The 15,638-nt window shown below is 39.0% G+C and overlaps 1 protein-coding gene across 2 annotated transcripts in view; it reads left to right on the forward strand.

The window, feature by feature from the left end:
- The window catches only part of LOC106877486 (putative uncharacterized protein DDB_G0279653), a 224,664-nt gene extending 209,292 nt beyond the window's left edge, over window positions 1-15,372 (forward strand). For both annotated transcript variants that reach the window (XM_052966014.1, XM_052966013.1), the window contains exons 3-6: window positions 2,178-2,662; window positions 8,539-8,655; window positions 11,424-11,498; window positions 14,446-15,372. In XM_052966014.1, the coding sequence (XP_052821974.1) occupies window positions 2,178-2,662; window positions 8,539-8,655; window positions 11,424-11,498; window positions 14,446-14,717 (949 nt within the window). In that variant the 3' untranslated portion in view covers window positions 14,718-15,372. The remainder of the gene's footprint in view (window positions 1-2,177; window positions 2,663-8,538; window positions 8,656-11,423; window positions 11,499-14,445) is intronic.
- Window positions 15,373-15,638: the final 266 nt, after the last annotated feature.

The following is a 15,638-nucleotide window of genomic DNA, read 5'->3' on the forward strand; positions in this document are numbered from 1 at the left end:
GTGTGTTTGTGTGTCTGTGTATGTCCCCCCAGCATCACTTGACAACCGATGTTGGTGCATTTATGTCCCCGTAACTTAGTGGTTCGGCAAAAGAGACCGAATGAATAAGTACTAGGCTTCCAAAGAATAAATCCTGGGGTCAATTTGCTCGACAAAAAGGCGGTGCTCCAGCATGGCCGCAGTCAAATGATTGAAACAAGTAAAAGAGAGTATCTGATTCATTGCTGCCATTTTAACTGGAAGTTGAACAAGGTTCAATCTCAGCTGGCTTGCAGACAACTTAAAACTTGATTGTTTATTTATTTTCTCTTTGCTTTGGGGATCCTGACATCTTATTTTAGACACTGTTTAGATCTTGGTTCTTAAGGTAATTTGATTCTTTGTTCGCTGCTGTACCAGTATGGCCTCTCTCGTTCTATAAATACTGCTGAATCAGTTATGTATTAGCTTGCATTTTAATCCCAGGCTACTAAAATACCTGCTGTAATTGAATGTTACACATGCATTATTTATTCAGCTCTTTCTTTTGTTTATGCAAAACCTCAAGCCTCATCACCATGAGACTTTCATTCTTTCACTGAAATATCTCTTTTCTTCCAAAAACAACTGTCTCACACCACCATTACTCTTCACTTTTTTGCTTAGGTTCAGTTAGTGCAATACTTGTGGCTTTATCTGAATGTTACTCTAACCTTTTGTGTGTTTCATATATATGTGTGTGTGTGTGTGTGTGTGTGTGTGTGTGTGTGTGTGTGTGTGTATATAGTCAAACTTACAAATGTCATTTTAACCTTTCCTATATTTACTGTCTGGTTGTTTTATTAATAACAGTAGTCTTCATAGCAATGTCAGAGGGATGATTTAACCCACCAAACCTGTATATGAAAAGCAACTGCACTTAAAAGACCCCTAAACAGATTTAGATAAAAGGAACCAGAAGATTCCTCCATTGCCCCTTTTTAATGAGCTAAAAATATGGACGTATGGATCACTCTTATATAGTTAGTCAAACTGTTACTTCTCCCCTGTTTATAGAATATATTTTCCGTCCTAAAAACGTAAATAAAAATCCTCTCTAGACATGGTTGTAACCCTAAAATTAGGAGACCAGAAAATCTCTAGCTGCTTGCTATTATATACAGCCACTATTCGGTTGTTCTGCTGTAGTTAGTGCTACACTAGCACCAAGTATTTAGAACTAGTAACAAATTCATACAGAGGAATGTCTTTGTAATTCTTGTTCACCTACCTCAGTTACAACTATAGTTACATCTGTGTTTTCTTCATATCTCTCTCTCTCTCTCTCTCTCTATATATATATATATATATATATATATAATAATAATAATAATACAAATAACATGTGAGTATATGCATATATATGTACATGTATGTAGGGGTTGTATGATAGTGTATAGAGGAATATATTATTCAAAAGAGATCCAACTCTGTTTTTTTATGTTTTATTTATATTCTTATAATATTAATGTAGGATTTAGAATATATAATATATACAGTAAAATGAAATGAAGTATTGATTGTCTTATTGAATAAATGAAATATTAAATTTTAAAGAACTAGTATACTTTCTTGCATTTCAACAGTCTTCAAGGTCCCAGGTTGTGTAAACATAAGGACACACGAAATGTGTCACGGCTGACAGGAAGCGGTGCTGCTTCCTAGGACTAAATAGCAGTAGTATTATTCCCTTCATGGGACTGTCATATTAAGTTGACAGCATGCAACTACTTTATATATATATATATATATATATATATATAGGGTGTTATTCGATTACACTGAACCCAGAAAGATGCAAGGCAAGGTCAACCTCAGCAGAATTTGAACTCATAATCAATGTTATATAATCATTGCATTCATTCATGTTTATCAACTTGTTAAATGATTTATCTATCTACATGTTGTCGAAACAGCTGTAAACCCTGGAAGAAATGTGATGCCACCAACTCCATTCTTTCCTTGTTTTATTTATTTATATATACGCATACACACACATATATACACATATATACATACTCTATGAATCTAGAACCTAGAGGACTCGTCCAAACTTATTGTACACATACACATCCTCTAATAATAACAGCATCCAGATCTTACATCATATCCAGCAAATTCTGTGGTTATTTTGTTTACATTTTTTCTTTTTTTTTCAGGCAATTTTCTAGTTTTGAATTCAACCGTGATGGTGAAGTCGTTATGATTGCTGAACCATACCATCAGTCACATCAATCACACCACCATCAGCAGCAGCAGTCAACATCTATGGTCTCACAGTGTCTTTCTCAATCTCTCGATATGGATACTGAAAACCTTCCATTAAATCTCTCTGTCTCCAACAACAACAACAACAACAACAACAACAATGGTGGTGGTAGTAGTAGTAGTAGCAATAGTATTAATAATAACAACAACAACAACAACAACAGTAACACCAACAGCCATCATTATCATCACCACCACCACAGCAACAACAACAATTCCTCCTCTCCAATCCCTTCACCTGCCAATTCCTCAGCACTGTCTACCCAACAGCAGCAGTTGCGTCCATCTGTGATAACTTGTGCCTTCGCCAATAGATATACGAACATGACTACCTTTGTACAGCCACATAGTCCAAGCCGTCGAGAACTTACATCAGGTGAGTCAAAATTTCACAACTTACTATTGTTACATGCAATGTATTGTACATTTAAGCATACAACATCTAACATCAAAATATTAAAATTCCCTTTTTATTCTATTTTGTTACATTTATTCTTTAAAAGTGGAGGCGCAATGGCCCAGTGGTTAGGGCAGCGAACTCGCTGTCATAGGGTCGCGGTTTTGATTCCCAGACCGGGCATTGTGAGTGTTTATTGAGCGAAAACACCTAAAGCTCCACAAGGCTCCGGCTGGGGATGGTGGCGAACCCTGCTGTACTCTTCCACCACAACTTTCTCTCACTCTTACTTCCTGTTTCTGTTGTGCCTGTAACTCAAAGGGTCAGCCTTGTCACACTGTGTCACGCTGAATATCCCCGAGAACTACGTTAAGGTTATATGTGTCTGTGGAGTGCTCAGCCACTTGCATGTTAATTTCACGAGCAGGCTGTTCCGTTGATCTGATCAACTGGAACCCTCGACGTCGTAAGCGACGGAGTGCCAACAGCAAATTCTTTAAGGGTACAGACGTGTCTGTATAGTTGAGAGGTTTGCTTCCCAGCAACATAGTTCCTAGTTTGGTCCCACTGTGTGGCACCTTGGACAAGTATCTTCCGCTATGGCCTCAGGTCAACCAAAGACTTGTGAGTGGATCTGGTAGATGGAAACTGAAAGAAGCCCATTGTGTGTGTGTATGTGTGTGAATAAATACTCTTTTACTTGTTTCAGTCATTTGACTGCGGCCATGCTGGAGCACCGCCTTTAGTCGAATCAAATCGACCCTAGGACTTATTCTTTGTAAGCCTAGTACTTATTCTATTGCGCTCTTTTGCCGAACCGCTAAATTACGGGGACGTAAACACACCAGTATTGGTTGTCAAGCGATGTTGTGGGGACAAACACAGACACACAAACACATACACACACACACACACACACATATATATATATATATACGACTGGCCTCTTTCAGTCTCTGTCTACCAAATCCACTCACAAGGCTTTGGTCAGCCCGAGGCTATCGTAGAAGACATTTGCCCAAGGTGCCACGCAGTTGGATTGAACCCAGAACCATGTGGTTGGTAAGCAAGCTACTTACCACACAGCCACTCCTGCGCCTATAATAGATAGATGTGTGTTTGTTTGTGTGTGTGTGTGTATGTATGAGTGTTAGTGTCTCTTTGTCTTAGCATTGTGATAGTTGTAAGTGAGTGTTACCATCATACAACTGGTGTCCATCATTTCCAGTCTTCCTTGGAAACATGTCTGACTGTAGAGAAATATTACCTCACTTGGAAACAGGTGAAGGTTGGCAACAGCAAGGGCAGCCTACTGTAGAAAATCAGCCTCAGAAAATTCCATCAAAACCCATTTGAACATGGAAAAGGGGACATTAGAATATTGATGGTGATGGTAGTGGTGAACTGAATTATTGATAGTTGTCATAGACACTTCACTGCTAAATATGGCAAGCAGCAAAATTTCAACCAATTTTACTTCACTGACTCAACCAGCTACAACTTGCATTTCAAAGAAATATAATTTTAATCTAGATATCTAGTGTCATCACTCGTTTCTTTCTACTCGTGTCTGCCAGTTCTTCATCCATTTCTCTGCTTGCCAAAAAGCTTACAGACTTTTTCTGTGTTACAAATGGCTATTCATCATGATACACTATACAACATAATTAAAGAGCTGCGGCAGAGAAACAGTTATAAATTCAAGAGTATAGACATTTGTCTATATAAGAGCTCTTCAGTCTATAAATCATGCTGAAATTGGCAACATTCCACAAGTGCCCAGGTAAATACACTTACACACCCAGGTGTGTATGTACACACACAAAGGCATATATAGTTGTTTCTGCCTGCACATACAACTTTTGTACTTATATATTAACTTCTATTACTGTGATAATTTGTAAATGTGTAGATATATATCATGTGTGTTTAAGTATGTACCCATATGTACATTCTACATGAAAAGTATTTTTATTTGCGGTAATTTGCATATATACATATTTTATGATTTCATTTAAGCATAGCAAAACTAATAACCAGTTGTTAAAACTTGATATATCTCTGCTTCAGTGTAAAGTGTTAGGCAGGTACAGAGCATAATATTAATTAATATATGACAAATGAACAGGACATTATTTACATTTGACAGATATTTGTCCTCATCTTGTTTTGTTGTTAACACAACGTATCGGCTGATATACCCTCCAGCCTTCATCAGGTGTCTTGGGGAAATTTCGAATCTGGGTTCTCATTCCTAAGGTATTTTTCGATGTTGTTGTTATAATCATCATCATTATTGTTATTATTATTATTATTATTATTATTATTGTTATTGTTATTATTATTTTTCAGGTCGCTGCCTGGAATCAAACTTGAAATCTTGGGGTTAGTAGCCCGCACTCTTAACCACTATGCCATATGCCCGTGGGCATAGTGGTTAAGAGCGCAGGCTACTAACCCCAAGATTCCGAGTTCAATTCCAGGCAGTGACCTGAATAATAATAACAACATCAAAAAATACCTTAGGAATGAGAACCCAGGTTCGAAATTTCCCCCAAGACACCTGATGAAGGCTGGAGGGTATATCAGCTGAAACGTGTTAACAAACAAGATGAGGACAAATATCCGTCAAATGTAAATAATGTAAATAATTCCTCGTCTCTTAAATATAGAACTGTATTAAATGAACAGGAGTTGTGTAATCACCTTCGTTAGTTTACTGTTGTTTCTGCAATAAGATTCAGAGCTGAATGCTTGTGCAGCATCCTATAACTACCAGCAAAAGTTACATAGTGACTCAAGAGACCAAGAGTTTCGGCTCCTATCAAAGATTGATTACTGCCATTGCCAACTATCACTAGACTCTTTGAAACCTAGCTGTGATACAATTTCTTCTTGAGAAGGATTTGACTGCTACATCTATAAATCAATCAACCACTTAGTGGCTCCTTCTTTGACTCAGCATCATCTTTGTTCTAGCACTAGGTTACCAAACTTTTACTATTTCCAGTGGTCAGCAATATTTATTTTATAACTTTAGATGCTGCCAGATGGTTCCCTGCACCAAGAACATTTAAATATTTGCTTGCCACCCAGAACATTTCACTTGATATCCATCCTTCATCCTGAATACCCTTCTCTCCACCCACATTTTACATAAATCACGACCCCTCTCTGAGCCACTAAATTATCTCTCCTTCTCCATTATCGTACATTTCTCACCCTCCCATACACTATACCTGCCTTTCTTTCTCTCTCTCTCTCTCTCTCTCTCTCTCTCTCTCTCTCTCTCTCTCTCTCTCTCTCTCTCTCTCTCTCTCTCTCTCTCTCTCTCTCTCTCTCTCATTCTTTCCCTGTTTACTGTATCACTTACCATTCTGCTGCTCTTCACACCCTCTTTTCTGTGCTGTCAGTCATCTCCTACTCTCCCCCACCTTTCCACAACTCAAGCATATTTGTTCTTCATTCATTATATTCACACACACCTTACCCATTCTCCATTTCGTAATACATACACACTCGCACAACAGGATTCTTTCAGTTTCCATGTAGCAAATCCACTTACAAGGCCCAAGGCTATTGTAGAAGATACTTACCTAAGATGCAGTACAGTTGGATTGAACCCAAGGCGTCATGGCTGGGAAGCAAATTTCCTAACTACACAGTCACGCCTGTACTTATGTGTGTTGAAATAGTTATATCTGTGTTGTTTTTTTTTCTCTCTCAGAAGAAATTATTATCCAAAATTTTATGAGTTAGTACTTCCATAAACTAGTAAAATGTGAGAAGAATGTTGTGGTTATGAATGTGAAAGAAAACTACACCATGTAGAAGTGGTGAGACTAATTGTAAGTTAACTGGAATACTATTCAGTATTAGGTTTGGTATTTAAAGATGTAGTGTCAGTCATGTTCATAGCTGAATGTAGGGGTGTATTTGAAGCAGTGTGTTTGGTGATATTTGGAGCTGGAGTTTAGGTAGTGGTAGTGGTGGTGGTGTCAATGACAAACTGAGGCAGTCTGGAGTAATATAATTATTATGGTTAACTAGTTTTCAGATGGATTGCTCAAATTGTCACTCATCTAAGAACTGTGCTTGCTTGTCTTACCAATGCCTTAACTTCTGTAAGCTGACAAAAAAAAAAAAAATTCTGTATTTTCAGCATCAATCGTTATGGCATAAATTCTTCATTTAGGGTATCTTGTTGTTTTTGCCGTTTTTCTCCTTCTCTGAAGCGAGCATATTTCCATATAAAACGTAACTGAATACTTTAGCTCATTATATCAAGAATGCCATGTATGTTCACTGGTATTTAGTACCGCTCTGAAATGGTTATCCTGAGAATTTGTATTGAGAAACTGTAAACTACAGGAATTTCTTTCCTTCCTTCTTTCTTTCTTTACTGCCACCTACCTTACCAACAGCATCCAAAAGACCTTCGTTAAAATTTGTCAGATGTTGTTTTAACCCTTGCTACACTAATTATATATCATGCTTCAAGACTTACTCATCCACTTCCTTGTTGTTTTCCTGTTTTGTCTTTACACTTCACACCTGAATTTTTTTTATTATTTTATCTTATTTTATTTATTATTTTAAGAGAAATGAAGGTGGCTCTAGAATGAACCAGGCTTAAGAAGTATTACCTAAAATGTAAAATGCATAGCAGTACATTGGCTGCTACGAGCATAGTTGAAAATAAGACTGAATATTTTCCCCCGACTGTTTTGCATTTTTACATGTTTGCATAAATGAACTGGTTGGTTGTTGTCAAATTAGATGTTTGCATATTACTTCAAGAAAGACATTTTTGCAATGGAGTACCTCTCCAGTGTGGAGGCGCAATGGCCCAGTGATTAGGGCAGCGGACTCGCGGTCATAGGATTGCGGTTTCGATTCCCAGACCGGGCGTTGTGAGTGTTTATTGAGCGAAAACACCTAAAGTTCCACGAGGCTCTGGCAGGGGATGGTGGAGAACCCTGCTGTACTCTTTCACCACAACTTTCTCTCACTCTTTCTTCCTGTTTCTGTTGTACTTGTATTTCAAAGGGCCTACCTTGTCACACTCTGTGTCACACTGAATTACCCCAAGAACTACGTTAAAGGTACACGTGTCTGTGGAGTGCTCAGCCACTTGCACGAAATCGTGATGGCACCTGTGCCCAGCGTCGCCTTCCTGGCACTTGTGCCGGTGGCACGTGTAAAGACATTCGAGCAAGATCGTTGTCAGTGCCGCCGGACTGGCTCCTGTGTAGGTGGCACATAAGATACACCATTTTGAACGTGGCCGTTGCCAGTACCACCTGACTGGCCTTAGTGCCAGTGGCACATAAAAGCACCCACTACACTCTCTGAGTGGTTGGCGTTAGGAAGGGCATCCAGCTGTAGAAACTCTGCCAAATCAGATTGGAGCCTGGTGTAGCCATCTGGTTCGCCAGTCCTCAGTCAAATCGTCCAACCCATGCTAGCATGGAAAGCGGACGTTAAACGATGATGATGATGATGTATGAAACAAGGGTTAACTAAAATACTCAAAACAAGCATGGATGTTTGGGAGAAACATGAAAAGGGACAGGTAAAGGGTTAATAAATGGCTCTATCAAAGTTACATAATCTATTTATGAAAACTAAATATGGTTTTACTATTCAGTTAACCAATGAAGTCGTAAAAGTATGAAGCTTACCAAGCTTTCAATATCTGGAATATGCTGGGTGTCTGAGTTCTTCAAATTTTTCAACAGAACGGGTTAACCATTCTATTAGTGAATGCCTCATCTGTCTCATATACTGTTGAGAACATTTTTGAGATCCTACAATTACAGAAAATCTGAAATGTATTTGTTACCATTTTACAGGTATGTGTGATCCAGAGGAGCATTTTCGTCGGTCCTTAGGAAAGGACTATAAGAAATTAAACCGCCAATCTCCTGTTCCCATGACTAGAACCAAGATTACAGATTCTGTGGCATCAGGTAAGCCCTTGCTCCTCTCTGAACTTCAGTAATATTTGTAATGTACTTTATGTATGTATACATCTATAGATATATACGTGCATGTATATATATAAGAGTGTAAGCATGGCTGTGTGGTTAAAAAGTTTGCTTCCCAACTACATGGTTTTGAGTTCAATCCCACTGCATGGAACCATGGGCAAGTGTCTTCTACCCGTTCCAGCCTGACCAAAACCTTGTGAGTGGATTTAATAGACAGAAACTAAAAGGATCATTTCATGTATGTGTGTGTGTGTGTGTATACGTGCACATGTGCTTCTGTTTCAGTGTGTGTGTTTTAACATCTCACGTGTTTCTAGAAAAGTCACCAACATGTGGGTGATGTTCTCTGGTCAATCAATTATCCACTCACTTGACACCTTCAAAGTTGCTTAGAATGAGATCCCTTACTCGAGAAACAAGTAAGAATTGATGATAGGAAAGGTATGGGGCTTTCAAACAGTGCCTCTATAACGTTCCTCTTACACATGTAAGCCTGGAAAAACATACATAACAGCAAATGAAATGGTTTAAAAATCTATGTAAATATATATATATATATATATATATCAATTGTCATAAGTCTGAAAAAAAAGCAATCTCTAAAAATTTTCGAGCACTTACACATTTATGTATTCAAGTAGTGTATTTTTGGTTATGACAATAACTGGTTTTGTGTCTTCTGTTGCCCAGTACAATCATCATCATCATGTCCGCTTTCCATGTTAGCATGGGTTGGACGATTTAACTGGGGACTGATGGACATTCTTGATTATTTCAACATATAAACATCCAGTTGTTTGATCAACTTTATAAACTTACTCATTGAATTTGCATGCCAAGTGGTTGAGTATTCCACAGACATATGTCCCATTAATGTAATTTTCAGCAACACAGTATAACAAGGCTGGCCCTTTGAATTATAGGTACACTCCATCTAACAAGCTTCCTTACAGTTTCTGTGTACTTGATTCTACTTACAAAGACCTGAGGCTATGGGTAAGACATGTGCCCCCCCCCCCATCCCAAGATGCCATGCAGTGAGATGGAACCCAGAACCTCACATTTGCAAAGTGAGCTTCTTAACCACTCAGACTTCCCTGTATACCATCTCCGAGTAATTAACCTCAATAGTTTATTTACTTCGTAATTCTCTCATCGTTACTTAAGTATAATAAAGTCATTCCTTCACTGAAGAGGTTATAATGTAACTATATCCAGAATTGTCTTTTGTACATGTTGAAGTGATTAAAATAATATTAGCTAATGTTTGTATTTTTCTTATTACATAATTATTTCTAACTGGATTTTTAATACTCACTGCATTAAACATCATCATCATCATCGTTTAACATCCGCTCTCCATGCTAGCATGGGTTGGACGATTTAACTGAGGACTAGTGAAACCGAATGGCTACACCAGGCTCCAATCTGATTTGGCAGAGTTTCTACAGCTGGATGTCCTTCCTAACGCCAACCACTCCGAGAGTGTAGTGGGTGCTTTTACGTGCCACCGGCACAAGGGCCAGTCAGGTGGTTCTGGCAACAACCACGCTCAAAAGGTGTTTTTTATGTGCTACCTTGCACTGGAGCCAGTCTGGCGGCACTGGCAATGACCACACTCAAATGTTGTTTTTCATGTGCCACCAGCACATGTGCCAGTAGGGCAACTCTGGCAACAATCACACTCGAATGGTGCTTTTCACGTGCCACCAGTATGGAAGCCAATCCATGGCCCTGGCAATGGTCACGCTCGGATGTGCTTTTAACATTCCACTGGCACATGTGTATATGTACGTACACACACACACACACACACACACACACAGAGTTTCTGCCTACCAAATTCACTCACAAGTTATTGGGCGGTCTGGGGCTATTGTAGAAAATACTTGGCTAAAATGACGCAGTGGAACTGGACCTGAAAGCACGTGGTTGCAAAGTGAGCTTCTTAACTACACAGCCATGCTTGCTGTGATAGTTTTAGCATAATGTTTTTTGTTGGAGCATTTTTTTAATGGTTGGATACCCTTCTAACAACTCAACCATGAAGTTAGGAGTGGAACCTGATGTATATTTATTACGCAAACTCTAACAACAAGATTTTTGTGTTTATGTGCCTCCCCCAGTGGCTCTGATAGTAAGATTTGAACTCCTGACCATATTGTCTGCAGTTAGGCAAGTTGGCATCACAACCAATATGCTTATGTATTACTAAGTTAAAGAAGTGATTTTTAAATTCTCAAACGCAGGATAATGCTAATAATATAGCCTGAACAGGATAAGCTACCCCTATTTTGCAGAAAAATGTGTTGGCGGTCAGCTATGAGACCCAAACTCACACCTCCGTGATTACGCGTCGCAGTGCTCTAGGCCGATTAAGCTAAACTGCCCTCACCACAAATTCTTCTGCAAATTTAAGATGTATAGAAATCTCGCTTTATGAGACGCTATCATACGTTAAATTCAAATTACGATGAACGTAAACAAACAAAGTTTGCTTTTAGAAGCGTTGAGATGTCTGAGAAAGTTAAAGAAGTGATTTTAAATTCTCAAACGCAGGATAATGCTAATAACATAGCCTGAACAGGATAAGCTACCCCTATTTTGCAGAAAAAAGTGTTGGCAGCCAGCTTTCAACACTGTACAATAAGTAGTTTTGCTCTTAGTTCCTCATACATTCACAAACTCTCCACTGCCATTGGTGCTTTCTGATATCTTTATAATATTGTTGCATGACTTTGTTTCAGTGAACAGCAGTGATAACGAACCTGTTGGAACCTGTAGTGAGCGGCTTGTCCTATTGACAACACAAGAAAACAGCCGTAAGTTTCAATTAGAATTTCACTCTTTTTCTTTTTTTTCCACGTTTTGGCTGAGGTATCAAAAGAATACTTTGCTTTTCTTTCAATATTCTTACTGCATTATTGTGTTATTCAGGCATTAAAGGCAGATGGTCCGACTGTTAACTGAAAGGAAATGAGTATGGTCTAGCTCACTGGACCTCAACCACTCTTTGCCTATGGACTCCTTTGATTCCTATTTTATTCTATTGGCTCCCCCCTCCCCCTAGCCATTTGATTTTCAAAAAGTCCCATCATATTTTTTTTATAATTAAATATTATTAGGAATTGTATAAAAAATTACTATATAGGCATAGGAGTGGCTGTGTGGTAAGTAGCTTGCTTACCAACCACATAGTTCTGGGTTCAGTCCCACTGCGTGGCACCTTGGGCAAGTGTCTTCTACTATAGCCTCGGGCCGACCAAAGCCTTGTGAGTGGATTTGGTAGACGGAAACTGAAAGAAGCCCGTCGTATATATGTATATATATATATGTGTGTGTGTATATGTTTGTGTGTCTGTGTTGTCCCCCCCCCCCAACATCGCTTGACAACTGATGCTGGTGTGTTTATGTCCCCATAACTTAGCGGGGACAATAGAATAAATACTAGGCTTACAAAGAATAAGTCCTGGGATTGATTTGCTTGACTGAAGGCAGTGCTCCAGCATGGCCGCAGTCAAATTACTGAAGCAAGTAAAAGAGTAAAAGAGAGTAAAAACAAATGGAACTTTGATTATTAAGTCTGCTCAATCAGAGCTGACTTAGGGCTATAAATGCAAATGAGAAGTAAGACATGAAGTGTATTACGTATCCATTTTGAAGGTTTCTCACCATTTCCAAAATTAGATGTAACTTAAGTGATTCAAACATAAGATATGCATGTAGATCTTGTACAGCTAGTGTTAATTGACCACACAAATTTGAACCTTTTATCTTAGTTTCCCAGAATAGTTATTTTGGCATTATTTTTAATTGTTTTCTTATTATTAATTACCTTTTTTTTTTAATTTAATCTTTCATTTCCTTATGAAAATTCATTAGAATGTGCTGAAATTCTATCTTTTAGCAAGAGTGCATGGAGAAAAATTTCAAAATTGTTAATTGAAATAAAGTAACAATGTTGAATTACTTCTAGTTCTCTAAATTTTGCTGATTCGATATTTGTGAGAGTCAACAGACTTTCACATTGAATTTAAAATGAAACTGGCTTTCCTTTTTATTTTTATCATTTCAAGTTTAAAAGTTGTAACACTTCTGGTATTTAAAAATTTATTCAAAATTCATTGACTTTATTTTTATGCTATTATTTCATTTAGGTAAAAAGTTGTTGCAATTCTTCATAGAAATCCAAAATTCCTCCTGGTCACCTTATTTCAACAGAGTACTGCCAGCTTATGTAGCACTTACTCTCTTTTACTCTTTTAATTGTTTCAGTCATTTGACTGTGGCCATGCTGGAGCACCGCCTTTAGTCGAGCAAATCGACCCCAGGACTTATTCTTTGGAAGCCTAGTACTTATTCTATTGCGCTCTTTTGCCGAACCGCTAAGTTACGAGGACGTAAACACACCAGCATCGGTTGTCAAGCGATGTTGGGGGGACAAACACAGACACACAAACACACACATACATATATATACAACGGGCTTCTTTCAGTTTCCGTCTACCAAATCCATTCACAAGGCTTTGGTTGGCCTAAGGCCATAGTAGAACACACTTGCCCAAGATGCCACGCAGTGGGACTGAACCCAGAACCATGTGGTTGGTAAGCAAGCTACTTACCACACAGCCACTCCTACGCCTACTTGTAAATTTATTTTTCAGTGACTGATTGTTCCTGCTCTACAATGTCTAATATGAGGTTATTGTTTTGTTTAGCTCTTCATTGGCCATGACCATCCTGTCATTTTAGAAGTATCTACTTCTACATTATTCAGTGTACCCTTCTGTTTTGCACGAAGGGAAGGCATAGTTTGTAGATTTTGCTGCTATTTCTAGCAATTAAACAACAGCATAGATCAATCATGGATAACCTACAGCCCACGGGATCTTCTGAATGGCATACCTAACAAAAAATTACCTTTAGATTTTTTTTTTTCTTTTTAGTAGTTTGGCTGGCCCACTTAATGAAGAGCCATATCTCATGTGACCTGCTTCAAAAAGATTGCCCCCTTCTGATACAGGTTCTTCCTTTTTGGCTTAACCACATAAGATGTTTAGATTGCATGTAAATAACACATCATCATCATCATCATCATCGTCTTCGTCGTCGTCGTTTAACGTCCGCTCTCCATGCTAGCATGGGTTGGACGATTTGACTGAGGACTGGTGAAACCAGATGGCTACAGCAGGCTCCAATCTGATTTGGCAGAGTTTCTACGGCTGGATGCCCTTCCTAGTGCCAACCACTCAGAGAGTGTAGTGGGTGCTTTTACATGCCACCGGCACGAGGGCCAGTCAGGCGGTACTGGCAACGGCCACGCTCAAGATGGTGTATTTTATGTGCCACCTGCACAAGAGCCAGTCCAGGGGCACTGGCAACGATCTCGCTCGAAAATCCTACGAAGGCCAGTTAGGCGGTACTGGCAACAGCCACGCTCAAAATGGTGTATTTTATGTGTCACCCGCATAAGAGCCAGTCGAGGAGCACTGGTAACGATCTTGCTCGAAAGTCCTTAGACATGCCGCGGGCACAAGTGCCAGAAAGGCGATGCTGGGCACAGGTGCCGTCACAAATTCGCTTTCACTTGCCCCAATAAGTCTTCACAAGCTGAGTTTAGTGTCCAATTTAACTCGATTTCGATTTCACTTGCCTCCTGTACATAAAGTCAGGGAGTAATAAAACATACATTACTTTATTTTATTAAACAAAAACTCTGCTGCTAACTCTGTTTCCTAAACGTTTTTTTCTTTCCTCTTACTTTCACAGCATCTGTCGATGACCACTTTGCAAGATCACTAGGGAATAGCACGTGGACGAATTTGAAGTCTAAGACTGATGTATTGATTGAATCGGTGGACGACCATTTTGCAAAAGCACTCGGAGACACCTGGCATCGAATCAAAGCCGAGCAGGAGAACCACTGTAACTCATCACGGTCGTCTTCACCCTTGCAGCTGCAATCACAGCCGTCATCACAGCCGTCATCACAGACAGCAGCACAGCAGCAGCAGCAGCAGACGCCGCTTGTCTCAACATAGTCTCGAGTTGAGTTGCTGCCTGTACGTCCATCCGTCTGCTTGTGAACTGAAATGCATTGTTGACTATTATAAAGAACAATTTTATGTGTGAAATTGTGCGTGTGCATCTATATGTGTAGGCATATATATATATATATATATATATATACACACATATACACACAAATACATTTACCAACTACAGAAATGTAGCAATATTGTATATATATCTATGCAAGCGATCTCTCTTTCTCTCATATATGTCTCCCTCTCCTTTCTTCTCAGTTTCTCTCTTTTGCTCTTGGAATACCTTCAATACTTGAATATATGAATGCAGTTATGGAAGGAAACATTTTTGTGTTTTGTGAGTGGTTTACTTGAGTGAAAAACAAAAAAAAATGTCACTTCTGATTCCCTTTCTCTTTCATTCCCTCCAGTTCTCTTTCTCACTCTCTCTCTCTCTCTCTCTCTCTCCACACACAGACATACATACACACAAACACACAATTGTAGATGACATCTAAAGGAGCACATGTTCAAATTGACATCTTTTGTCATTTGGCATCTTTGAGAGACACATGTGCAGAGTGGTATTTGTTTCTGATGTGTCGTCCAAGAGATGACTGGATGGGTGGATAAACTGTACCTTGTGTTTTCAGTACAACACTAAAGTTTTTCATCTTCACACAAAACAAGTCTGCTTGAAGGGGTAGAGATAGGTCGTCTCTAGAAGATTTGAACTCAAGCATTGCAAGCCATCCATAAACAGACTCCTCCTGCCTCTGCTGTAAGATTTGTCCATTGACAGAGCTCAAACTGACTCCTCCTGCCTCTGTTGTAAGATTTGTCCATTGACAGAGTCAAACAGACTCCTCCTGCCTCTGTCATAAGATTTATCCATTGACAGAGTCAAACGGACTCCTCCTGCCTCTGTTGTAAGAT

This window comes from Octopus bimaculoides, chromosome 3 (assembly GCF_001194135.2).
Source record: "Octopus bimaculoides isolate UCB-OBI-ISO-001 chromosome 3, ASM119413v2, whole genome shotgun sequence".
Lineage (NCBI taxonomy): Eukaryota > Metazoa > Mollusca > Cephalopoda > Octopoda > Octopodidae > Octopus > Octopus bimaculoides.